The 25,601-nt window shown below is 39.1% G+C and overlaps 1 protein-coding gene across 1 annotated transcript in view; it reads left to right on the top strand.

Annotated features, from left to right (window-relative positions):
• The window catches only part of EPS15 (epidermal growth factor receptor pathway substrate 15), a 162,046-nt gene that overhangs the window by 22,055 nt on the left and 114,390 nt on the right, over positions 1–25,601 (top strand). Inside the window, exon 2 of the mRNA XM_025397201.1 lies at positions 18,161–18,202. Coding sequence (XP_025252986.1) covers positions 18,161–18,202 — 42 coding nt within the window. The remainder of the gene's footprint in view (positions 1–18,160; positions 18,203–25,601) is intronic.

Here is a 25,601-nt window from a genome sequence, read left to right as displayed (position 1 = left end):
TGTTTACCAGGTGATTGGGGGAGAGAGGAATGAGGAGCTTTCGTATAATGAGTACAAAGATGAAAAAAATCTGGAAATAAATACAGACGCTTCTCAACTTACCATAGGGTTGCATCTTGATAAACCCATAGTAAGTGGAAAAGTCAGAAATGCATTCAACATGCCTAACTTTCCAAACATCATAGCTTAGTCTAGCCTACCCTAAATGTGCTTAGAACACTTAAATTAGCCTATAATTGGGCAAAATCATCTAACACAAAGCCTGTTTTATAATAAAATTTTGAACATCTCATGTAATTTATTGAATACTGTACTGAAAGTGAAAAACAATGGTTGTATGGGTACTTGAAGTACGGTTTCTACTGAATGCTTATTGCTTTTGTACTGTCATAAAGTTAAAAAATCATTAAGTTGAACCATTGTAAATTGGGGACCAACTGGTGATGGTTACACAACATTGATACTACTGAGCACCCTACCTAAGATCATATCATCAATGAAAATTTATGAACCATTTGAAATATATGGGAATGTGGGAGTTTCTTTAGGTCTCTTTGTTCCATTGTATCTTTTATGAGTTGGATAAGTGAATTTATCAATGGTCAGGCAGAATATTTTGAGGATAAAAGCATAAAATCCAAATATAGAGAAGTGACATTGTTATCTTATTGACTAGTTGGAAAAGGGATTTAAGTTTTTTTTCCTAATTATAAATCTCTATGTCATTATTTGAATCTCTATCACCTTTATACTTCACAATATACACTAATTTTTTTTTTTTTTTTTTTTTTTTGAGACATGGTCTCGCTCTGTCGCCACGCTGGAGTACAGTGGCATGATCTCGGCTCACTGCAACCTCTGCCTCCTGCGTTCAGGCATTTCTCCTGTCTCAGCCTCCCAAGTAGCTAGGACTACAGGCGCGCACCACCATGCCCAGCTAATTTTTGTATTTTTAGTAGAGATGGTGTTTCACCATGTTGGCCAGGATGGTCTCCATCTCTTGACCTCGTGATCCGCCCGCCTTGACCTCCCAAAGTGCTGGAATTACAGGCGTGAGCCACGGTGCCTCATACTAAAATTTTAAGTGGCTGATTTAAGTGATATTTTTCGCTGCTGCCAGAGGACCATTGCAAAGATATGTGTGATTTAATGAATATTTATATGTCATGATACTTCTAAGATGCATGAATTGGGTGTGGGCCTATTCAAGCTGCCTTGCTTGACTGATTAATGAGTGCTTCTCACCCTTCGTTGTATGCTCATAAATGAAATGTGCATCATATTCACCATATCCATATAATCATTTCGAGGGCATTAGGTCATATTCAGTTTTTTCTTTGAGTTTGGTATGATTAACTTTTTTGTGACTTCGGACAAGTTATCTTTTTCCTTGTAAGTTTATCTCATCTGAAAAAGGGATTTTCCTCTCAATTTTAATATGACCCTGTTTTATTTTTCTGCCTCTTAAAATGGATGACAATGACAAAAGAAATTTGCTAGCTGACTGGTTAGAGGAGTTAGTTGTGATGGCAGTCATCATTGCTCTGCATGTATGTACTTGGTAGTACATAGAAGTATTCATCAAATGATTACTTCAGTTGAGTTGCATTTGTAGAACTACATGAAGTTGAATTTTAACTTAAATTTGAACTCCTAAGTGTCTTCTAAAAAATATTCTATATGTAACATTGAGTAGCTTTTTTTCTGTATGCAGAATGCAGAAGATTTCTTGTTCTTCAGTTACTCATTTTATTCTTTCATTTTTGTTCACTTACAAAATATGTATTATCTTCTATGTGTCAAGCACCATTCAGGGTACAGGGCACTGAAAAGAAATTCTAGAACTCAGAATTGAAGTGTTCACTGTCATATGTCACATAGTAGACATCAGATAGCAGTAATTGTTACACTCTTGGAGAACATTATAGAATTTTAAAAGCTAAATGAGAAGTTTATCATATGTTATCAAATGACTGTTACTCGAGTTCTGACTGTGATGGAGTGAATTTTTAAAATTAAGTTTAAACAAATAGAAAAAAGGAAATATAACAGAAAACTGCCGTATTTTAAAATATTTCTTTATGCTGAAGAGATCGGTGTTAGAAGTGAGGCCTAAATTGTATGAAGCAGCAAGTCTGTCTGATTCTGGGCATAATTGCCAAAGCAATTCAGAAGAATCTTCAGATTTTAAATGTGAAGAAAGCTTTGACTTAATATTTGATTATGATACTAGGGGAAAATGGTGAATAAATGTATACAATTGTAAGTGAATAAAAAGCATTCTTTTAAATTATCTGTTCATTTTGGTAATATTTTTGTTAAATGGAAGGTGGCACTTACAACTAAAGGTTTCTCAGAATTGGGGGAATATGGTTTACTTCTCTGAGTGTTATCAAGTTCAAATGTTACAATTCATATGAAAGAGCTTAGTACGATAATGGGGAAAATAATAACATTGATTATAAAGGCAACAAACCTAATGATTAAGAGTGAAAGTCCTGGAATCAGACTTCTTGGATTTGAATCCTGTTACCAACACTTAACTAGGTGTGTAACTTTGAGTCAGTTACTCAGTTAATGTCTTACACATGTTTGTATAAATGTCTTATTTTCCTCATCTGTTAAATGGGTATAATAGTATGTGCCTCAGGTTAAATGGGCTTAGTGTGTAAGTGCTTAGACTAGTACTTGGAGTATAGGAAATGCTTAATAAGATTCAATATATGCTATTTGTTATGAAACTGTGAAACACTGTGTGTATGATTTTAAAATGTGCTATTTAAATTCATACTTTACAGTTTAACTTGCCATTTTAAAAAGCAACATTTGATTACTGATTGAAAAATTTTTTGGTCTAATTTGTGCAGAGCTTGTATTTTTCTCCTTGAATAAGCTGCTCTTCATTTGTTTGTATAAATATTGGCATGCTTATTTACCTTTGACTAGTCCACGTCACGTTTTACTAATCAAAGCTGTTTTTTCTGGGTTATTAATCATCCCACCCAGTTGGGTGGCAGCAGTAAACCCTGAGGACTTGCCATCTTTCCCACTTTTTAAGTTATTACTGTCATTACTGTTGTAGAACTGAGATGATTATAAAGCTTCAGGCTTGCATGCTTTATAATTTCAAGTCCAGTGGAAAAGAGTACCTCCTTTCTAATAGGTCCTGCCCTGACATAGTTGCTGTGGAGAATGAGTTTGAAAGTAGGTTTTCCAGAAATAATTGAGGTTACTGATTGTTATGAGTTGAATTGTGTCCCTTGAAAATTCCCCAGTACTGAAGAATGTGACCTTACTTGGATATAACATTGTTGCAGATATAATTAGCTAAGGTTATGTGAAGTAGAGTGGGGCACAGATCCAGTATGACTGGCATTCTTATAAAAAGGGAAATTTGAATGCAGACATACACACAGGGATAATGGCATGGGAAGATTGGAGGTAGGCTGCCACAAGCCAAGGAACTACCAAGAGTAGGAGAGAGGCCTGGAACAGATCCTTTCCTAATGCCTTCTGGCTTCCAGATTGTGAGACAGTAAATTTCTGTTCTGAGCTATCTAGTTTGTGGTACTTTGTTATGGCCCTTGTGAACTGATACAGTGATCATGAATTTATAATAGTAGTCTACCTTGTTCAGTGACTTTCTCAGCTGCAGCATCAAAGAAAAGTTGTTAGATGGATTTGTTCAGGTTTGGGATTTTGCTATATTGGTGTCACAAGACAAGAGGAGCAAGGGAACTTAGGTTATTGGCAGGAGGATTATTGAAATGATGAATCATAGAATCTAAACTGAATAAGGTGGAAGGGAAAGTAAAATAGAGAGGGCTTGAGGGATCAAAGTCTTTTGGGCCCATGGATAAGAGGTTTTATAGAGGTCAAAGGATGATAATCTGGAAGAAGAGGTTGTGGTTGGAGGACAAGGTGCTTGAAATAGTGATTTAGGAGGTGGAGCACTTTTGAGTGAAGATAAAAAGGCAAGGAAGGATTTTACTATGGGATAAGGAGGGTGACTGGGACATAATATATGTGTACACTGTTGATCCTGTGTTTTGGAGAGGTTCTTGAAGTTAAAGAGGTCAAGGAAGTAAGAAGCCAGGCTGTGGATGGGTTGTGCAAATTGATAATTGAAATTACTAAATTTGATGTAGGGTTGGGGTAGAGAAGATGACAGTGAGCCATCAAAGCCTTAAATGAATGAGGTAGAGACCAGGAGGTTGAAAGTTAACATGAAAAGGAAGAGGAGAGAGTAATTTAGTTGAAAGTTAAGAGCCTTGGCTGGGCGCCGCGGTGGCTCATACCTGTAATCCCAGCACTTTGGGAGGCCGAGGCAGGTAGATCACCTGAGGTCAGGAGTTTGTGACCAGCCTCGCCAACATAGTAAAACCCCGTCTCTACTAAAAAAAAAAATACAAAAATTAGCTGGGCGTGGTGGCGCACGCCTGTAATCTGGCTACTCGGGAGGCTGAGGCAGGAGAATCGCTTGAACCCAGAAGGCAGAGGTTGCAGTGAGCCATTGCACTCCAGCCTGGGCGACAGAGCCAGACTCTGTCCCCCCACCTCCCCTCCCCCGGCAAAAAAAGAGAAAAGAGCCTCAAAAGAATAGAGCTTTATTTTTATTTATTTATTTATTTTGAGACGGAGTCTCGCTCTGCCGCCTAGGCTAGAGTGCAGTGGCGAGATCTCGGCTCACTGCAAGCTCCGCCTCCTGGGTTCGCACCGCTCTCCTGCCTCAGCCTCCTGAGTAGCTGGGACTACAGGCACCTGCCACCATGCCCGGCTACTTTTTTTTTTTTTGTATTTTTAGTAGAGACAGGGTTTCACCGTGTTAGCCAGAATCTCCTGACCTCATGATCCACCCGCCTCGGCCTTCCAAAGTGCTGGGATTACAGGCGTGAGCCTCCGCGCCGGCCAATATCTGCTTTTTAAATTGTTGCTGTCTGTCTCCCCTCAATACTGTATAAGGTCCGCAAGAGCAGGGCTTTTTTACTGCTTTCTCCCAAACACTGAGCAAAGAGCTTGGTATAGAGTAGGTGTTCAATAAATAGTTGTTAAATGAATGTTGAAACTACTTGAATCAAAGTGAGATGAAAACCTGGGTAAGGAAGGGACACTAATATTCACAAGCCATGTGGTAGAACAAGAGCCTATAAAAACAAAGAGTTCCATCAGCCAAAGGGAGAAAATTCAGGAGAGAATAATGTCACAGAAGTCACAAGAGGAGTTTTCTTTTTTTTTTTTTTTGAGATGGAGTCTCGCTCTGTCACCCAGGCTGGAGTGTAGTGGCGTGATCTCGGCTCACTGTAAGCTCCGCCTCCCGGATTCATGCCATTCTGCCTCAGCCTCCCGAGTTGCTGGGACTACAGGCGCCCGCCACCACGCCCGGTATTTTGTGTGTGTGTGTGTGTGTGTGTGTGTTTTTAGTAGAGACGGGATTTCACCATGTTAGGCAGGATGGTTTCAAACTCCTGACCTTGTGATCCGCCGGCCTCGGCCTCCCAAAGTGCTGGGATTACAGGCGTGAGCCACCATGCCCGGCCGATTTACTACAACGACCGGCGGTGGCTCACGCCTGTAATCCCAGCACTTTGGGAGGCCAAGTTGGGCGGATCACGAGGTCAGGAGATCGAGACCATCCTGGCTAACACGGTGAAACCCCATCTCTACTGAAAATACAAAAAATTAGCCGGGCGTAGTGGCAGGCGCCTGTAATCCCAGCTACTTGGGAGGCTGAGGCAGGAGAATGGCATGAACCAGGGAGGCGGAGCTTGCAGTGAGCAGAGATCGCGCCACTGCACTACAGCCTGGATGACAGAGCGATACTCCGTCTCAAAAATAGAATAGAATAGAATAGAATAGAATAGAATAGAATAGAATAGAATAGAGAAGTTAAATAGTGTAATGTGGACAATCTGCTGGTGAGCAAAGAGAAGTTTATTCACATTTCTAAAACCTGAGATAGGCAGGTTGTTGAAACCTGACAGCTGCCATTTGAGGGGGCTACAAAGGAGGTGAGAGGATTTTTATAAATTTGTATATTAGTCATTCATGCCTAAAGATCATGCTTCTTCCACTGTTTTTTTTTTTTGTTTTTTGTTTTTTGGTTTTTTTTTGGCCTACCTAGAATGAGATATATAGGGCTTACTAAGTTTTCTGATGAAAGACCAAAGCTATACTTTGTTTTCATTCTGTCTCTATGTCACCTAGATTTTTGATCAAATTAAATTGTATTCAGTTAAAAACTAGCCTATTACTGGTTTGAGTTGCTGGTATGGTCTTTACATCCTTTGTTTTTCAGTAGTATTTTCTGTACTATCTTTTTGAAATTCTTTTGTCTTTTCCAAAGTCCCTTCTTTCATTTTTGAAAGAAGTGAATCTCCAAAGCAAATATATTTTTTTATTTGGACTTTGAAAACTTTCTTTAGAATACTGTAGTTATGGTATTTCTAGGTCTTTGCCTGCTAAGTCAATTTGTAATGTTTTGTTATGGAACAAACATGAGATGTTAGCATGTTTGCAGAATGTATAATTACAATTTTTACTAGAATTTAAGCTCTTGAAGGCAGGAGCCCTATCTGATTATTTTAACTCCATATACCTTAACCTATTGTCGTGTGCCTAGAAAGCATCCAGTTTATGTCTATTAAGTTATTAAATGAGAGTCAGGCACGGTGGCTCATGCCTGTAATCTCAGCACTTTGGGAGGCCGAGGCAGGTGGATCACTTGAATCCAGGAGTTTGAGACCAACCTAGGCAACATGGCGAAAATCTGTCTCTACAAAAAATACAAAAATTAGCTGGGTGTGGTCCCAGCTACTTAGGAGGCTGAGGGAAGAATCACTTGAGCCCCAGAGGTGGAGGCTGCGGTGAGTGGAGATTGTGCCACCGCACTCCAAGCTGGGCAACAGAGCGACACCCTGTCTCAAAAAAATAAAAAAGAAAAAAAAATTAGTTGGGATTTACAGAGCTGAGGAATACTGTGCACTGTGCTTTCTGTAAGGGAACTGCTCAAATGGCTGCTTGTGTTTCCTTGACTCCCCACCCTCCCCAGCTCTAAAGGTGAGGACTGCCCAGGTGATTTGCCTTTCTCTGCCTCCCCACGCCCTCCACCCTAGCTTTAGAGTTGTTCTCCTTTCTCAGATTTCTCTTATTACTGGCTTTTTTCAAACAGCTTCTGGTTTCTATTTTCCTTGTCAGTTTGGATTACTGTTAATCACTATTGCTCCTTACTATTTTTCATTCTTCTGTTTACTCTTAGTTTTCATCCTGTTTTCTTTTACATTGTAAAATATACAAGCCTTTTCTAGATGTTGATAGCCTGTCAGAAGCTTCTAAATATTCTGTCTTGCAAACTGTAAACTTATGTGTATAAAAACATAGACTCTTCTTGGTGTATTCATTTAGTACTTTGGCCTTAGGAGTTGCTATTCTACCCTTAAAGGGTGGTGGTGGTGGTTGAGGTGGGAGTTGAAAGGCTGTGGTGGCTAGTCACCATTCTGATTCCTCAGCCCTCTTGAAAATGGAGTAATAGAAGGTGGAATTCTAAGTAGTTGAATTTTTGTGTGTTAATATGTCAGAAATAATTTTATGGAAAATTACAGAAAATTGTGTGCATTAAGAGACTAATTTTTATTTTAACTAGCACTGCACTGTTACTCATTTAAAAAAGAGTTTTAACGAGCAAAACTAAAAAGAATGGTTTATTTGAAGGAATAAAATCTATTCCTTTGTCTTCCTTTTACTACCTAGCCCCGGTTTGCCATTACACAGTGTTCTTACTGTCTGATTTGCCGCCTTCTCTCTACTTGACATTGGTCTTCAATATTTCCTTTTCATGGGAAGTTGCAAAAAGTAGTACAGAGCGGCCCTATGTACCCTTCATCCAGTTTTCCCTAATTGTAACATCTTGTATAACTATAGCAATAGCAAAAACAGGAAATTGACATTGGTATAACCCACAGACTTCATTTAAATTTTGCCGGTTTTATAGATATTCATTAGTGTGTTTGCATGTGTAGTTCTATGCATATGCAGTTTTATTATGTGTGGATTCATGTAACTGTAAGCGTAATCAAAATAAAGACTTGCTGTGTCACAAAGATCCTCTATGTTACCCCTTTATAATCATACCCACTCCCCTCTCCATTTTATTCATTTATTCACTGACAACTTCCTAGTATCTGACCTTGTGATTAACTGAGAAAAGATTGGCATTATGTTTTAGAGGTTGTCTCTTTATTTTATTTTCACTTCTTATTTTTTTTTTTTTTGAGATGGAGTCTTGCACTGTTGCCCAGGCTGGAGTGCAATGGTGTGATCTTGGCTCACTGCAACGTCTGCCTCCCGGGTTCAAGCGATTCTTCTGCCTCAGCCTCCCAAGTAGCTGGGATTACAGGCACCCGCCACCACACCCAGCTACTTTTTTGTATTTTTAGTAGAGACAGAGTTTCACCGTGTTGGCCAGGCTGGTCTCGAACTCCTGAGCTCATGATTTGCCTGCTTTGGCCTCCCAAAGTGCTGGGATTACAGGCGTGAGCCACCATGCCTGGCCTTCCACATTGTACTGTAACCATTTATAATAAGAATAAATCATTTAAAATTTTGGGTCATTTTGTGTGTTACAGAATCTTGTACTCTCAAAGTCGTGTACTCTATCTAACATCTCCTCTCACATAACCCTCCCCTAAAAATGACACCAGAAATTCCATATGAGACAATTCTTGACATTTAATTATTAACCTATAAATTTTCTTAGTAACTGGGGTCTTTTTTATTACTACTTGATACACTTTGGTGTTGATTTACTTATGTGTTAACATTTGCTAGATTATGCTGCACTAAGAAACAAGCCAAAATATGAGTAGCTTACAGTAAGAAAGGTTTATATGTTGTTCACATTATAGGTTTCCTAGGAATCAGCTATGGTTCTGCTCTGTGATTCTTTCTCATTTGAGGATCCAGGCTGGAGGAGCAGTCCCTATTTGTGACATATTCTCTTGGTAGAGAGAAAACAGTAAGACCTGTCAGAAACACACAACAGCTGTTGAAGCTTCTACTTGGAACTGGAACTTTCTCCCGGATTCAATGGCCAAAACAAGTTATATGGCCAAACCCACCCCTGGAACACCCACAGAGAAACACTACAAGTCAAATGGCAACAGGCAGGGATATTAATACTACTCTTAAAGAGAGAGACGCTATATACTCTGTGTATACAAGAGGGAAACAGATGACTGGGAATTATAATACCATCTAAACACCTTAAGATGCTGTACTAGTCATCTGAGGTCAGGAGTTTGAGACCAGCCTGGACAACATAGAGAAACCCTGTCTCTACTAAAAATAAAATAGTCGGGCGTGGTGGTGTGCATCTGTAGTCCCAGCTACCTAGGAGGCTAAGGCTGGAGAATTGCTTGAACCTGGGAGGCGGAGATTGCAGTGAGTCGAGATCATGCCATTGCACTCTAACCTGGGTGGCAGAGGGAGACTCCATCTCAAAAAAAAAAAAAAGATATCTATGTGTAGATACATGGTATACTAGGCTATACTTTTGTAACAATTTTTTTCTTAGTAAAGTTTATTATATTTACATTTGTATAGCTATATATGTAATTATAATAACACATTTGTTTCCTTTACAAAAATAGCAGTTCCTTCGTTTTTTTACATTAGTTAGGATATTGGTTTAAACCAAAATCACAAATCTCAAGTAACAATCCAAGTGGGGTAAGTGGTGTAGAGTACTGCTGTAGGAGCTTCATGATGGTGTCAGGGACTCAGGGTTTTTTTCTCATGTTGCTGTGTTTTTCTCAACATGTTTTCTGTCTCAATCCAAGATAGCTTCTCCAGATTCTGTCACTATATCTGTATTCTAGCTACTTACAAGAAGGGTTAGGAGTCAGAAGTCATTTCCTTTCTCTTTAGATGCACATCCTCAGAGTTGGACACATTTCTTTTATCATTCCATTGATGAATAACTGAAATTGCAAGAGAGGTTGAGAAATGTAGATTTTAGCTAGGTGTCCATATGTAAAGCTTAGGGGTACTATTACTAAAGAAGGAAGAGGAGAGGCTAGGTGTACTGGCTCATGCCTGTAATTCCAGCTACATGGGAAGATTGCTCAAGCCCAGAAGTTTGAGGCAGCAGTGTGATTGTATCACTGCACTTCAGCCAGGACAGAGTGGGACCCTGTCTCAAAACCAACCAGATCAGGAAACAGGCTTTTCAAGGAGGTAAAATAAGCTATTAAAGATCGTATACCTAAGAAGTAGTAGAATGGGCTTTGAATATAGGCCTATCTGATACCAAAGTCTGAGTGTTTTTTGTTTTTTTTTTACAAAACTTTATTGGCTTTCTAGCATCTCTTGTTTACAGGTACTTTAAATTTTTCAGACTAGTAAGAAATAGCAATGGACTCTTTCAAAAGAATTCTGACATTTATGAATATTTAACTTTGTGACAGCCGGTAAGAGTTTATGATACAGGTAATGAATAAATAATTGCTTTTAAATTGTAATAACAGAATTGTAAAAGGTCAGATTTTGATTTTGACAGTTGGAGTTAAAGTTTTCCTTTAGGAATTAACTTGATTGTTAAAAATTCACATGCAGTTTTGTATACTGATCAGATTTGGGGATTTTTATATTTTTCTCCAGATTGAAAATAGCCTTATTGTTTCATTCTTACTATATAATTAGGACATGTTTATTCTCAAAGAGTTTCCAGAGACTGCAAAGTAGTATGAAGAAGAACGTAAAAATCATTTATGATCTTGCTATCCAGAGATAATCATTGTTACCATTTAAGCTATGCCTTTCAATTTTTTTCCTCTGTTCATTCATTATATGTGATTTTTTTTTCCCGCCTAAAAAGTGATCATGTTCATAGTCCGACAATAACAACAAAAGCCAGTTTTACTGAAACACACCAGAAACACTCTTTGGTCATCTTGCTTGATGAGTGACTTGGCACTTTGGATGACTTTTTCCATTCTCACTTAGCTATATCACATTAGTGTAGTAATCAGCACAGGGTGTACTTTGAAACACTTTGGTGAGCTAATATCTTCTCCTGTGTGTTTAGGTAGTAACCAATGAACCTGTAATGTGAGGATTTTTAAGGCACAGTTTGGAGATCAGGATTTCTTACTGTGTGAGGTTTTTTTTTTTTTCCTGTATTTGAAACATCCACTTAAAATTAACTTTTTATTATTGAGGGAACATATTTAATTTGCCTTCTTTAGCAAAGTATTTATACTTTTGTCATAACTAAGTAGATTATAATTTTTCATTCAAACTGGTACATTTTTGAGAATGAAAGGGGGTACTACAAATATTTAAAATTCGATATATTTTTGGAATATTTACTTTTTCAACCATTAAAATGGTTTTTATTGCATTAGTAGATCAATAAAATAGCTCCATTTAAACTCTTTTTTCAAAAACAACAATTTATAAAACATTTTGTTGTACATTATAACAAAGTTTTTACATGGACTTCAGTTGAATATTTAAAAACAGTATTTTTGGCCGGGCGCGGTGGCTCAAGCCTGTAATCCCAGCACTTTGGGAGGCCGAGACAGGCGGATCACGAGGTCAGGAGATCGAGACCATCCTGGCTAACACGGTGAAACCCCGTCTCTACTAAAAAATACAAAAAACTAGCCGGGCGAAGTGTCGGTTGCCTGTAGTCCCAGCTACTCGGGAGGCTGAGGCAGGAGAATGGCGTGAACCCGAGAGGAGGAGCTTGCAGTGAGCTGAGATCCGGCCACTGCACTCCAGCCTGGGTGACAGAGCGAGACTCCGTCTCAAAAAAAAAAACAGTATTTTTGGTAATAACTATATTTTTATCAGTTTCTTGGTCAAATATGTCACTAATATTGTGTCACTGATACTTTTCTGAATCATATAATGATGTTCCATATGGTTTTACTAGTTTTAATTTTTTCATAAAACTGCAATATTTTACAGTTACATTTTATACTTTGTGGTTGTTAACTTCTACAGTTGATGCTTCTCTGTAAAATATTTTTAGTTGCCGGCCGGGCGCGGTGGCTCAAGCCTGTAATCCCAGCACTTTGGGAGGCTGAGACGGGCGGATCACGAGGTCAGGAGATCGAGACCATCCTGGCTAATGCGGTGAAACCCCGTCTCTACTAAAAAAAATACAAAAAACTAGCCGGGCGAGGTGGCGGGCGCCTGTAGTCCCAGCTACTCGGGAGGCTGAGGCAGGAGAATGGCGCAAACCCGGGAGGCGGAGCTTGCAGTGAGCTGAGATCCGGCCACTGCACTCCAGCCTGGGCAACAGAGCGAGACTCTGTCTCAAAAAAAAAAGAAAAAAAAAAAATTTTTGGTTGCCAATATACTTTATATGTGCTGCTGTACCCAGTTAGCTCAGGAAAAATTTTGCTAGATGGAGAATATTCTTAATTCTAATTTTTTTCTTATTGAAAATTATAGACTGGGCACAGTGGCTCATACCTGTACTCCCAGCACTTTTGAAGGCTGAGGCAGGTGGATCACCTGAGGTCAGGAGTTTGAGACTAGCCTAGCCAACATGATGAAGCTCCTGTCTCTACTAAAAATACAAAAAAAAAAAAAAAATTAGCCAGGTGTAGTGGTGGGCACCTATAATCCCAGCTACTCGGGAGGCTGAGGGAGGAGAATCACTTGAACCCGGGAGGTAGAGATTGCAGTGAGTGGAGATCATGCCACTGTACTCCAGCCTGGATAACAATAGCAAAACTGTCTCAAAAAAGAAAAGAAAATTATAAATATATCAGTCCCAGTATTTTCACAGGCAGTGTCCTTTTGCCTGTATTAAAGGTACTCTCTCTTTTTACTTTTCAATTTTTATAGAGACAGGATCTTGCTGTATTGTCCAATCTAGTCACAAGGTACTCTCTTTGATACAAATAAGTTGTCCCTATTTATTTTACATGTTCCACCAGATTTAAGTGTTTCAAAATTGTAGGCCTTCTCTAATTTTCTTTCTTTCTTTCTTTCTTTCTTTCTTTCTTTCTTTCTTTCTTTCTTTTTTTTGAGATGCAGTCTCGCTCTTGTCACCTAGCCTCGAGTACAGTGGTGTAATCTCAGTTCGCTGCAACCTCTGCCTCCTGGTTTCAAGCAATTCTTCTGCCTCAGCTTCCCTAGTAACTGGGATTACAGGTGCCCGCCACCATGTCCAGCTTTTTTTTTTTTTTTTTTTTTTGTATTTTTAGTAGTGACGAGGTGTCACCATGTTGGCCAGGCTGGTCTTGAATTCCTGACCTCAGGTGATTCACCCGCCTCAGCCTCCCAAAGTGTTGAGATTACAGGCGTGAGCCATTGTGCCTGGCCTGTAATTTTCTTTCATCTACTTAAAAATAGAAAGACTTGGCTGCATACAATGGCTCATACCTGTAATCCTAGCACTTTGGGAGACTGAGGTGGGTGGATCACCTGAGGTCAGTAGTTCGAGGCCAGCCTGGCCAACATGGCGAAACCCTGTCTCTACTAAAAATACAAAAATTAGCTGGATGTGGTGGCAGGCGCCTGTAATCCCAGCTACTTGGGAGACTGAGGCACAAGAATCGCTTGAACCTAGGAGGCGGAGGTTTCAGTGGGCCGAGATTGCGCCATTGCACTCCAGCCTAGGTGACAAGAGCAAAACTTCGTCTCAAAAAAAAACAAAAAAAGACTCTCAATGGAACTTCTAAAATTCATTCCAAAATATAATTATAAAATTTCAAAATGAAATCTTGTGTACCATTTGGACTCTCATTTAATTTGTTAGGTTCTTCCTTGTTTGAAGGATATATTTCAGTATCCTGGCAGACTTTGTTGATGATAATTGGTATTTGCCAAAAGCTTCAAAAGCTGAAGGTTTTCTGGAGCTTTATTCATTAAACTTGTTTTTGTTTGTTTGTTTGTTTTTTTAAAGAGATGATGTCTCAGTATGTTGCCCAGGTTGGTCATGAATTCCTGGGCTCAAGTGATCCTCCCATTCCAGCCTCCCAAATAGCTGGGACTACAGGTGTGCGCCACCATGCCCAGCTCACTAAACTTTAATTTCGATCAAAGGTTTTCAACTGATTTTGAACGGGATGCAACCAATTTCTGGAGGACTTATGTTTAAAAAGACTCACTATTGAAACATTGATTGAATTTATAAAGTAGGTTTTTAAAAGTACTAGCCTCGAAAGTCCAATGACAGGTTGCAAGGAGAACACACATATTGCTCTGTTGCACTATTTTGTTGTATTCAATATCAGTCTTATCCTTAAAAATGTAACTCTGGGAATATGAAAACATTTATAAATGTTGATGTTTGAATCTTACTTATTAATAGTGATGTCACTAGAGCTCCCATGATAAATGGAAACTACTTCAGTGGTTTTATGCAAATTGTCTGCCCATCCATTTTCCGGAGAAATGAAAATTTAGAACTGAGTTTTTATTGGATACAGTGATGGCTTTATAGCCCATTGCTCCTGAAAAGGCTTATGAGATAATAAAATGGTTACCAAACAACAAAATAAACAGTTGTAGACTTACACAATATAATAAATGATAAAACCATCTAAAAGTTTTCAGACTACTGACTTTGCACATACTTCATTTGCACCCAGCCTGCGATTTCCCACTGACTTAGCCAGCTGGTGGCCTAGCGTGTCTTGTGGTCACTGTACATGCCACTGCACTGCCTGGCATACCAGATAACCAACAGGAGCACCAGTGTCAAATATTTCTCCTAATATTTTGCAAGACCATAGAGAGTTAATTACCTATGGTTGCTTAAGTCTGAGGATACTTTTCAGTAAGTCTATTTGCTTCCCTTGCAAAGAAGTTTTGTTGAATCTGTAAAGAATCAGAACAAGAAAGATGGAATTATCACTACTTCTCTTTCAGATTTCATCACTTGTTCATGTGGTGAAAGCACTTACACACTACTAGCTGATAACTTGGCCAGAAACTAGATATATACAGTAGAGATACAAAATCCATTCTGGTTTTAGTGTATTTTGATATAATGATTGTTAATAGTTTCTTTAAAATTTAAAATGTTATTTAATTTTTTATTTAAAAAATTTTTTAAATGGAGACAGGGTCTCGCTGTGTTGCCTAGATTGGTTTCAAACTCCTGGTTTCAAGCAATCCTCCTGCCTCGGCCTCCCAAAGTGCTGAGATTACAGGCGCGAGCGACTACACCTGGCCCAATAAAAAGTTTCTTTTTAAAAATGGTAAATCAGAGACACATGGTAAGCTGAATGGGATGCTGGGACAATGATTGTAAATCAAGATTTTCCTGGGCATACCAGGGCATATGGGAAGCAGCACAGAGCTAGGAGTGGGACACATAAGTCCTGACTCTGACTTTTTTGTTAAGAGACAGGGTCTCACTCTGTTGCCCAGGCTAGAGTGCAGCAGCACAATCACAGCTCACTATAGCTTTGACCTCCGTGGCTCAAGCAGTCCTCCTGCCTCAACCTCCTGAGTAGCTGGGACTATATACGTGTGCCACCATGCCCGACTAGTTTTTGCATTTTTGGTGGAGACGGTGTTTCTCTACATTGCCCAGGCTGATCTCAATCTCCTAGATTGAAGCAATCCTCCTGGCGTAGCTTCCCACATCCCCTGCTGGGATTACAGGCGTGAACCACTGCGTCCGTCTGACTCTGCTTTTTCTTTTCTCTTTCCTTTTTTTTTTTTTTGATGGAGTCTTGCTCTTTTGCTAGGCTGGAGTGCAATGGCGTGATCTCAGCTCACTGCAGCCTCCACCTCCAGGGTTCAGGCAGTTCCCCTGCCTCAGCTTTCCACGTAGCTGGGATTATAGGCATGCGCCACCATGCCCAGCTAATTTTTTGTATTTTTAGTAGAGACGGGATTTCACCGTGTTGGCCAAGATAGTCTCGATCTCCTCACCTCATGATCTGCCTGCCTCGGCCTCCCAAAGTACTGGGATTACAGGCACGCGCCACCATGCCTGGCTGACTCTGCCTTTTAAAAGCCTGAACAGGTAACGTCTCTGAGACTGGATGTATTAGGGTTCTTCAGAAAAACTGAACCAGTAGGACACACACACACACACACACACACACACACACACACACACACACACACGTTGCAGTCTTGAGTTCGAGTATATATCTGTCTCTGTGTGTATGTCATGCCTGTGATAAAGTTTAATTTATAAATTAGGCACAGTAAGATTAACAACAACTACTAATAGTGAAATAGAACAATTATAACAATATGCTATAATAAAAGTTATGTGAAGGTGGTTTCTGTCTCTCTCAACATATCTTATTGTACCATACTCATCCTTTTTGTGATCTGTCAGCCTGATAACTGAGTCGGCTACGAAGTGACTAATGGGCAGATACCGTATACAGAGTAGATGCCCTGGACAAAGGAATTCATGTCCTGGGTGGGATGGCATGAGATTTCATCATGCTACTTGGAATGATGTACAATTTAAAAGTTATGAAATGTTTATTTCTGGAATTTTTCATTTAATATTTTCTGACGGCAATTGACTGAGGGTAACTAAAACTGTGGAAAGGGAAACTGTGTGTGTGTGTACACATTTTATATATATTTAAAATTATGCTTTCCTTCCCCCTCATCCACTTAATAAGTCCTGTCAAATCTATGTTACAAACTTTTTTTCAAGTCATACCCTTCTTTTCTGCCATTGTCAATGTTCAGCTCCTCAACCAAACCATTAAAATTACTTCCTAAGGCTGGTTGTGGTGGCTGATGCTTGTAATCCCAGCACTTTGGGAAGCCAAGGCGGGTGGATCACTTGAGGTCAGAAGTTTGAGACCAGCCTAGACAACATGGTGAACCCCCATCTCTACTAAAAATACAAAATTAGCCAGGCGTGGTGGTGCACGCCTGTAATGCCAGCTATTTGGGAGGCTGAGGCAGGAGAATCGCTTGAACCTAGGAGGCAGAGGTTGCAGTGAGCCTAGATCGTGCCATGCCACTGTACTCCAGCCTGGGCGACTTCATTTTTTTTTTACTCAACGATGGCAGATGAAACCCTTCATAAGTTGTCTTCTACAAAACTTTATAATCTTATCTCCCTATCCCTCTTATCATTCGGAACTTCTTGCTGTTCTTTTTAGACGTAACTGAGTTTTCTGTTGATCTCATGCCTTTGTGCGTGCTGCTATCTCTGTGTAGAATCACCCTCTCCCCATCTTCCCCATACCTCAAGTTCCTGCTCTGATGTCACCCCATGAAGCCTTCCTGGATTCCCATCCTGATCCCAGAACACTCTTACACATTCATGTGGAGGCAAACTTGATCCTTCAAACTCTTTTTTCTTTTTTGAAACAGGGTCTCAGTCTGTCACCCAGGAGTACAGTGGTGTAGTCACAGCTCACTGCAGCCTCAGCTGCCTGGGCTCAGGCAATTCTCCCACCTCAGCCTCCCAAGTAGATGGGACCATAGACATGTGCAACCACACCTGGCCAGTTTTTAAATTATTTGTAAAGGCGAGGTCTCACTGTGATGCTCAGGCTGGTCTCAAACTCTTAGGTTCAAGCAGTCCTCCTGCCTTAGCCTCCCAAAGTGCTGGGATTACTGGTGTGAGCCACTGCGCCCAGTCGGTCCTTCAAACATTGAATTTCAGATGAGTTTGTTCCTAAACTGACCAAGGAACTCTTTGAACTGTAGTGTGAATTTAATGGAACTGCCTTTCTGCAAGCAGTTCATATCTGATAACATCACTTATCCTCTTTCTGTACGTCAGTTTGTATATTCATTTAATTGTTTTATTGAAGTGGTTTTTGAAATGTATTCATAGGTACTTGGGTAGAGGCTGAATTCTTGGGGATTTGGGCCTCTCACAGCTGGCTTTAGCGAAAGCATTTCATTCTTAATTTGTTACATATTGGGTTTCTGGGTAAAATTTTAGATGAAGAGAAGTATTGATATCAAAAACAAAATTTAAGATTCTTGTTTCATTTCTTGTCTACCTGATTTTTAGTAACCCATGTGACTATCTTTATCTGTTTTCTCTCTCACGCCCCCCAAGAAGAAACAAAACCTAACCCCTGAAATCAAGGATATTTTATCTTATTCACCTTTGTTTCTTATCTGTTGAATGAATGCAAAAATATGTTAATAGAAGTTAATGAATAGCATCTAATTTTTATTAATTTGTTTATTTCAGTTATCAAGTGGGAATCCTGTATATGAAAAATACTATAGACAGGTAAGATTTTTGTTTCATTGTTTGCCTAGATTGAACATCAAGTATACTGTCAACTCTTGATTGTATGCCTATAGATTACCAGCTAGCTCGATAAATTTGGCATGTCTTGTTTCCAGCTTCTTGTTTACAGCCTCCTACTTTGAGTACTTAATGCATTTGACAAGCTTCCAGAGAAATGAAGGAAAGATAATTAAGTCCAGGTACTTAGTTGTCTTAAATATCTATGTTGAAAATTTATATATTTGATAGATTTATTCAGATATAAATGTTCCAAATTCTTAAGACAAATACAAATAACTTCTATGTTGTTTTTAAGACTTATTAAGTATAATTTTCACAAAGTGAAAAACATGACTTTTATACAAATATATAATGAGCATGTATCACAGATTTTATTCAACTCATTAATTACTGGTTAATTAGCACAGATATACAGCCTCTGGTCAGATATAAAAATGGGAATATGGCTGGGCACGGTGGCTCACACCTGTAATCCCAGCAATTTGGGAGGCCGAGGTGGGTGGATTACCTGAGTTCAGGAGTTCAAGACCGGGCTGGCCAACATGGTGAAACCCTGTCTCTACTAAAATACAAAATTAGCTGGGTTTGGTGGTGCATGCCTATAATCCCAGCTACTCGGGAGGCTAAGGCAGGAGAATTACTTGAACCTGGGAGGCGAAGTTTCAGTGAGCTGAGATTGCGCCATTGCACTCCAGCCTGTGCAAAAAGAGTGAAACGCCATCTCAGAAAAAAAAAAAAAAATGGGAATATGAGTTATAGAGATTTACATACTTCACCAGACAGTATTCATTTGTGTTGGTACGGATTGGTATGGACGGGAGTCACTTGCATTGCTATCAGTTTCTATTAACCTCTACCTCTACAGAGTATAAAGCAGTCTAGACAGTAGAAAGTCATCAAGGGTGCATACCATAGATCAGATGATAATTTCTTGAAGGTGTAGACAATCTTATTTGCCCAATTTCAAGTATCAGATTATTTTTTCTAATAGTCTCCCTACCTTATGATTATGATCACAGAAAAGGCTGGTTTCATTATATTTGGCCTGACTATTTACATAGTTTCAGCAAGTATTAATTAAACATTATAGGCCTCTTTGGTTTTGACTTGCAAATCAAGAGCTATAAACTATTTAGCACCTTCTAAGGTCAGAGAATAATTTCTGCCTGAAAAATATCAAGGATCTCAGACTGTACTTTTTAACGCCCCTGTTATATTTGTTCTTCTATTTTAAGGCTATGCTCCAAACCTTAGAAATTCTCTCTACCATATTTCACCTTCAGTACATATAAATATGAGTGAATTTATTTCATCTTGTGGTTTCCCAGATTTGCTAAGGTTCCTAGCCTGTTGGTAAGTGACCTTACTTTACTACCTGTGAGGCTGGGATCTTGTAAACCAGGTAGCAGCCCAGTTTTCTTGGGAGATCTTTATGATGTTGGTGTCACATAAAGTCAGTACTTGTTCTTTAATCTTTGTTTTGTTTCAGTAAAAGAAGTCATTCTCAAATAATGGCCTTGTTTTACACTATTGACTTATCCAATTACATCCTGATAAGAAGAAAAACAAATTGTTGTTGAACCCATGTAATAACTATATTGCTATAAAGCGTAGAAACATTCCATACAAGTATTTGTCTTTGAATTCTGAGGGGTCAGTGAGAATCCGATACTATTGATGGGGAGAAACCAGAGCAGAAAAATTGAAAATTCTAAAAATCAGAGTACCTCTCTGCTTCTCCAAAGGAACACAGCACCTTGCCAACAATGGAACAAAGCTGGATGGAGAATGACTTTGACAAGTTGACAGAAGTAGGCTTCAGACGATCGGTAATAACAGACTTCTCCAAGCTAAAGGAGGATGTTCGAACCCATCGCAAAGAAGCTAAAAACCTTGAAAAAAGATTAGACGAATGGCTAATTAGAATAAACAGCGTATGACTGATGGAACTGAAAACCATGGCACAAGAACTACGTGATGCATGCGCAAGCTTCAGTAGCCAATTTGATCAAGTGGAAGAAAGGGAATCAGTGATTGAAGATCAAGTGAAATAAAGGGAATCAGTGATTGAAGATCAAATGAATGAAATGAAGCAAGAAGAGAAGTTTAGAGGAAAAAGAGTAAAAAGAAATGAACAAAGCCTCCAAGAAATATGGGACCATGTGAAAAGACCAATCTACGTCTGATTGGTCTACCTGAAAGTGAAGGGGAGAATGGAACCAAGTTGGGAAACACTCTTCAGGATGTTATCCAGGAGAACTTCCCCAACCTAGCAAGGCAGGCCAACATTCAAATTCAGGAAATACAGAGAATTCCACAGAGATACTCCTCGAGAAGAGCAACTCCAAGACACATAATTGTCAGATTCATCAAAGTTGAAATGAAGGAAAAAATGTTAAGGGCAGCCAGAGAGAAAGGTCGGGTTACCCACAAAGGGAAGCCCATCAGACTAAAAGCGGATCTCTTGGCAGAAACTCAACAAGCCAGAAGAGAGTGGGGGCCAATATTCAACGTTCTTAAAGAAACGAATTTTCAACCCAGAATTTCATATCCAGCCAAACTAAGTTTCATAAGTAAAGGAGAAATAAAATCCTTTACAGACAAGCAAATGCTGAGAGATTTTGTCACCACCAGGCCTGCCTTACAAGAGCTCCTGAAGAAGCACTAAACATGGAAAGGAATAACCGGTACCAGCCACTGCAAAAACATGCCAAATTGTAAAGAGCATTGATGCTAGGAAGAAACTGCATCAACTGATGAGCAAAATAACCAGCAAACATCATAATGACAGGATCAAATTTATATATAACAATATTAACCTTAAATGTAAATGGGCCAAATGCTCCAATTAAAAGACACAGGCTGACAAATTGGATAAAGAGTCAAGACCCATCAATGTGCTATATTCAGGAGACCCATGTAATGTGCAGAGACACACATAGGCTCAAAATAAAGGGATGGAGAAAGATCTACCAAGCAAATGGAAGCAAACAATAAAAAGCAGGGGATGCAATCCTAACCTCTAATAAAGCAGACTTTAAACCAACAAAGATCAGAAGAGATAAAGAAGGCCATTACATGGTGGTAAAGGGATGAATTCAACAAGAAGAGCTAACTATCGTAAATATATATGCACCAATACAGGAGTACCCAGATTCATAAAGCAAGTCCTTAGAGACCTACAAAGAGACTGAGACTTCCACACAATAATAATTGGAGACTTTTAACACCCCACTGTCTACATTAGATAGATCAATGAGACAGAAAGTTAACAAAGATACCCAGGAATTGAACTCAGCTCTGCACCAAGCGGACCTGATAGACATCTACAGAACTCTCCACCCCAAATCAACAGAATATACGTTCTTCTCAGCATCACATCACACTCATTCCAAAACTGTCCCCATAGTTGGAAGTAAAGCACTCCTCAGTAAATGTAAAAGAACAGAAATTATAACAAACTGTCTCTCAGACCACAGTGCAATCAAATTAGAACTCAGGATTAAGAAACTCACTCAAAACCGCTCAACTACATGGAAACTGAACAACCTGCTTCTGAATGACTACTGGGTACATAACGAAATAAAGGCAGAAATAAAGATGTTCTTTGAAACCAGTGAGAACAAAGACACAACATACCAGAATCTCTGGGACACATTTAAAGCAGTGTGTAGAGGGAAATTTATAGCACTAAATGCCCACAAGAGAAAGCAGGAAAGATCTAAAATTGACAACCTAGCATCACAATTAAAAGAACTAGAGAAGCAAGAGCAAACATATTCAAAAGCTAGCAGAAGGCAAGAAATAACTAAGATCAGAGCAGAACTGAAGGAGATATAAAAAACCCTTCAAAAACATCAATGAATCCAGGAGCTGGTTTTTTGAAAAGATCAACAAAATTGATAGACTGCTAGCAAGACTAATAAAGAAGAAAAGAGAGAAGAATCAAATAGACGCAATAAAAAATGATAAAGGGGATATCACCGCCTTTCCCACAGAAATACAAACTACCATCAGAGAATACTATAAACACCTCTATGCAAATAAACTAGAAGATCTAGAAGAAATGGACACATACACCCTCCCAAGACTAAACCAGGAAGAAGATGAAACCCTGAATAGACCAATAACAGGCTCTGAAATAGAGGCAATAATTAATAACCTACTAACTAAAAAAAGTCCAGGACCAGATGGATTCACAGCAAATTCTACCAGAGGTACAAAGAGGAGCTGGTACCGTTCCTTCTGAAACTATTCCAATCAATAGAAAAAGAGAGAATCCTTCCTAACTCATTTTATGAGGCCAGCATCATTCTGATACCAAAGCCTGGCAGAGACACAACAAAAAAAGAGAATTTTAGACCAATATCCCTGATGAACATCGATGCAAAAATCCTCAATAAAATACTGGCAAACCAAATTCAGCAGCGCATCAAAAAGCTTATCCACCACGAACAAGTTGGCTTCATGCCTGGGATGCAAGGCTGGTTCAACATACGCAAATCAATAAACATAATCCATCACATAAACGGAACCAAAGACAAAAACCACATGATTATCTCAATAGATGCAGAAAAGGCCTTTGACAAAATTCAACAGCCCTTCATGCTAAAAACTCTTAATAAACTAGGTATTGATGGGATGTATCTCAAAATAATAAGAGCTATTTATGACAAACCCACAGCCAATATCATACTGAATGGGCAAAAACTGGAAGCATTCCCTTTGAAAACTGGCACAAGACAGGGATGCCCTCTCTCACCACTCCTATTCAACATAGTTTTGGAAGTTCTGGCCAGGGCATTCAGGCAGGAGAAAGAAATAAAGGGTATTCAATTAGGAAAAGAGGAAGTCAAATTGTCCCTGTTTGCAGATGACATGATTGTATATTTAGAAAACCCCATCGTCTCAGCCCAAAATCTCCTTAAGTTGATGAGCAACTTCAGCAAAGTCGCAGGATATAAAATCAATGTGCAAAAATCACAACCATTCTTATACACCAATAACAGACAAACAGAGAGCCAAATCATGAATGAACTCCCATTCACAATTGCTTCAAAGAGAATGAAATACCTAGGAATCCAACTTACAAGGGTTGTGAAGGACCTCTTGAAGGAGAACTACAAACCACTGCTCAATGAAATAAAAGAAGACACAAACAAATGGAAGAACATTCCATACTCATGGATAGGAAGAATCAATATCATGAAAATGGCCATACTGCCCAAGGTAATTTATAGATTCAATGTCATCCCCATTAAGCTACCAATGACTTTCCTCACAGAATTGGAAAAAAAATACTTTAAAGTTCATATGGAACCAAAAAAGAGCCCGCATTGCCAAGACAGTCCTAAGCCAAAAGAACAAAGCTGGAGGCATCATGCTACCTGACTTCAAACTATACTGCAAGGCTACAGTAACCAAAACAGAGATATAGACCAATGGAACAGAACAGAGCCCTCAGAAATAATATCACACATCTACAACCATCTGATCTTTGACAAATGTGACAAAAAGAAATGGGGAAAGGATTCCCTATTTAATAAATGGTGCTGGGAAAACTGGCTAGCCATATGCAGAAAGCTGAAACTGGATCCCTTCCTTACACCTTACACCTTCCTTACACAAAAATTAATTCAACGTGGATTAAAGACTTAAATGTTAGACCTAAAACCATAAAAACCCTAGAATAAAACCTAGGCAATACCATTCAGGACATAGGCAAGGGCAAGAACTTCATGACTAAAACACCAAAAGCAACGGCAACAAAAGCCAAAATAAACAAATGGGATCTAATTAAACGAAAGAGCTTCTGCACAGCAAAAGAAACTACCGTCAGAGTGAACAGGCAACCTACAGAATGGGAGAAAATTTTTACAATCTTATCCATCTGACAAAGGGCTAATATCCAGAACCTACAAAGAACTCAAACAAATTTACAAGGAAAAAAAACCCCATCAAAAAGTGGTTGAAGGATATGAACAGACACTTCTCAAAAGAAGATATTTATGCAGCCAACAGACACGTGAAAAAATGCTCATCATCACTCGCCATCAGAGAAATGCAAATCAAAACCACAATGAGCTACCATCTCACACCAGTTAGAATGGCGATCATTAAAAAGTCAGGAAACAACAGGTGCTGGAGAGGATGTGGAGAAATAGGAACACTTTTACCCTGTTGGTGGGAGTGTAAACTAGTTCAACCATTGAGGAAGACAGTGTGGCGATTCCTCAAGGATCTAGAACTAGAAATACCATTTGACCCAGCCATCCCATTACTCGGTATATACCCAAAGGATTATATATCATGCTGCCATAAAGACACATGAACACGTATGTTTATTGTGGCACTATTTGCAGTAGCAGAGAGTTGGAACTAACCCCAATGTCCATTAATGATAGACTGGATTAAGAAAATGTGGCACATGTACACCATGGAATACCATGCAGCCATAAAAAGGGATGAGTTCATGTCCTTTGTAGGGATGTGCATGAAGCTGGAAACCATCATTCTGAGCAAACTATTCCAAGAACAGAAAACCCAACACCGCATGTTCTCACTCATAGGTGGGAATTGAGCAAGAGAACACTTGGACACAGGGTGGGGAATATCACACACTGGGGCCTGTTGTGGGGTGGAGGCAGGGGGAGAGATAGCATTAGGAGATATACCTAATGTAAAGGACGAGTTAATGGGTGCAGCACACCAGCATGGCACATGTATACATACGTAACAAACCTGCACGTTGTGCACATGTACCCTAGAACTTAAAGTATAAGAGAAAAAAAAAAGAAAACTATTTCATTCGGTTTACAAAAGCAGAGGCTACTAAGTTGAGGGTCTCAGAAAGGGCTTATGTACATAGCTACTAAAAAATAGAACATTATAATAATACCAACAGTATTCCAAGTAAATAACCATAATTAAATTTTCCTCAACAGTTCATTCAGTCCTGTGTAATTCTTGTTCAGCTGAATCTTGGATTGGAAGTCTGCTTTTCTGAAGTACATCTTCTTCCAGACTGAAAAGAGTCCTGGAAATCCTGACTTCATCTACCAATATGGTCTGAAAGTCGTGTGATGTCAGCTGAGAAGTCTTTATCCAAAAATCCACTTTTTGAAATGCTAATAATTCAGACTATATCAAAAGTATAGTCGTTTTCATGAGGCTCTAAGACTCTTTGTTGAAGATATATCAGCTTCTGGCCTATAGCTTCTGGCCTTGCCTATGGCAGAGCCTTTAGGCAAGCATCAGAATACCTCAGAAACTGCCTATAGATGACAAAGACTAAATGTTTATATTATTAGGATAACCAAAAGAATGGAATATAGTAAAATTCTTTATTGGGATACGATACATAATTATTTCATAGAGT

This window comes from Theropithecus gelada, chromosome 1 (genome assembly GCF_003255815.1).
Source record: "Theropithecus gelada isolate Dixy chromosome 1, Tgel_1.0, whole genome shotgun sequence".
NCBI lineage: Eukaryota > Metazoa > Chordata > Mammalia > Primates > Cercopithecidae > Theropithecus > Theropithecus gelada.
This window is presented reverse-complemented; position numbering and strand designations above follow the sequence as displayed.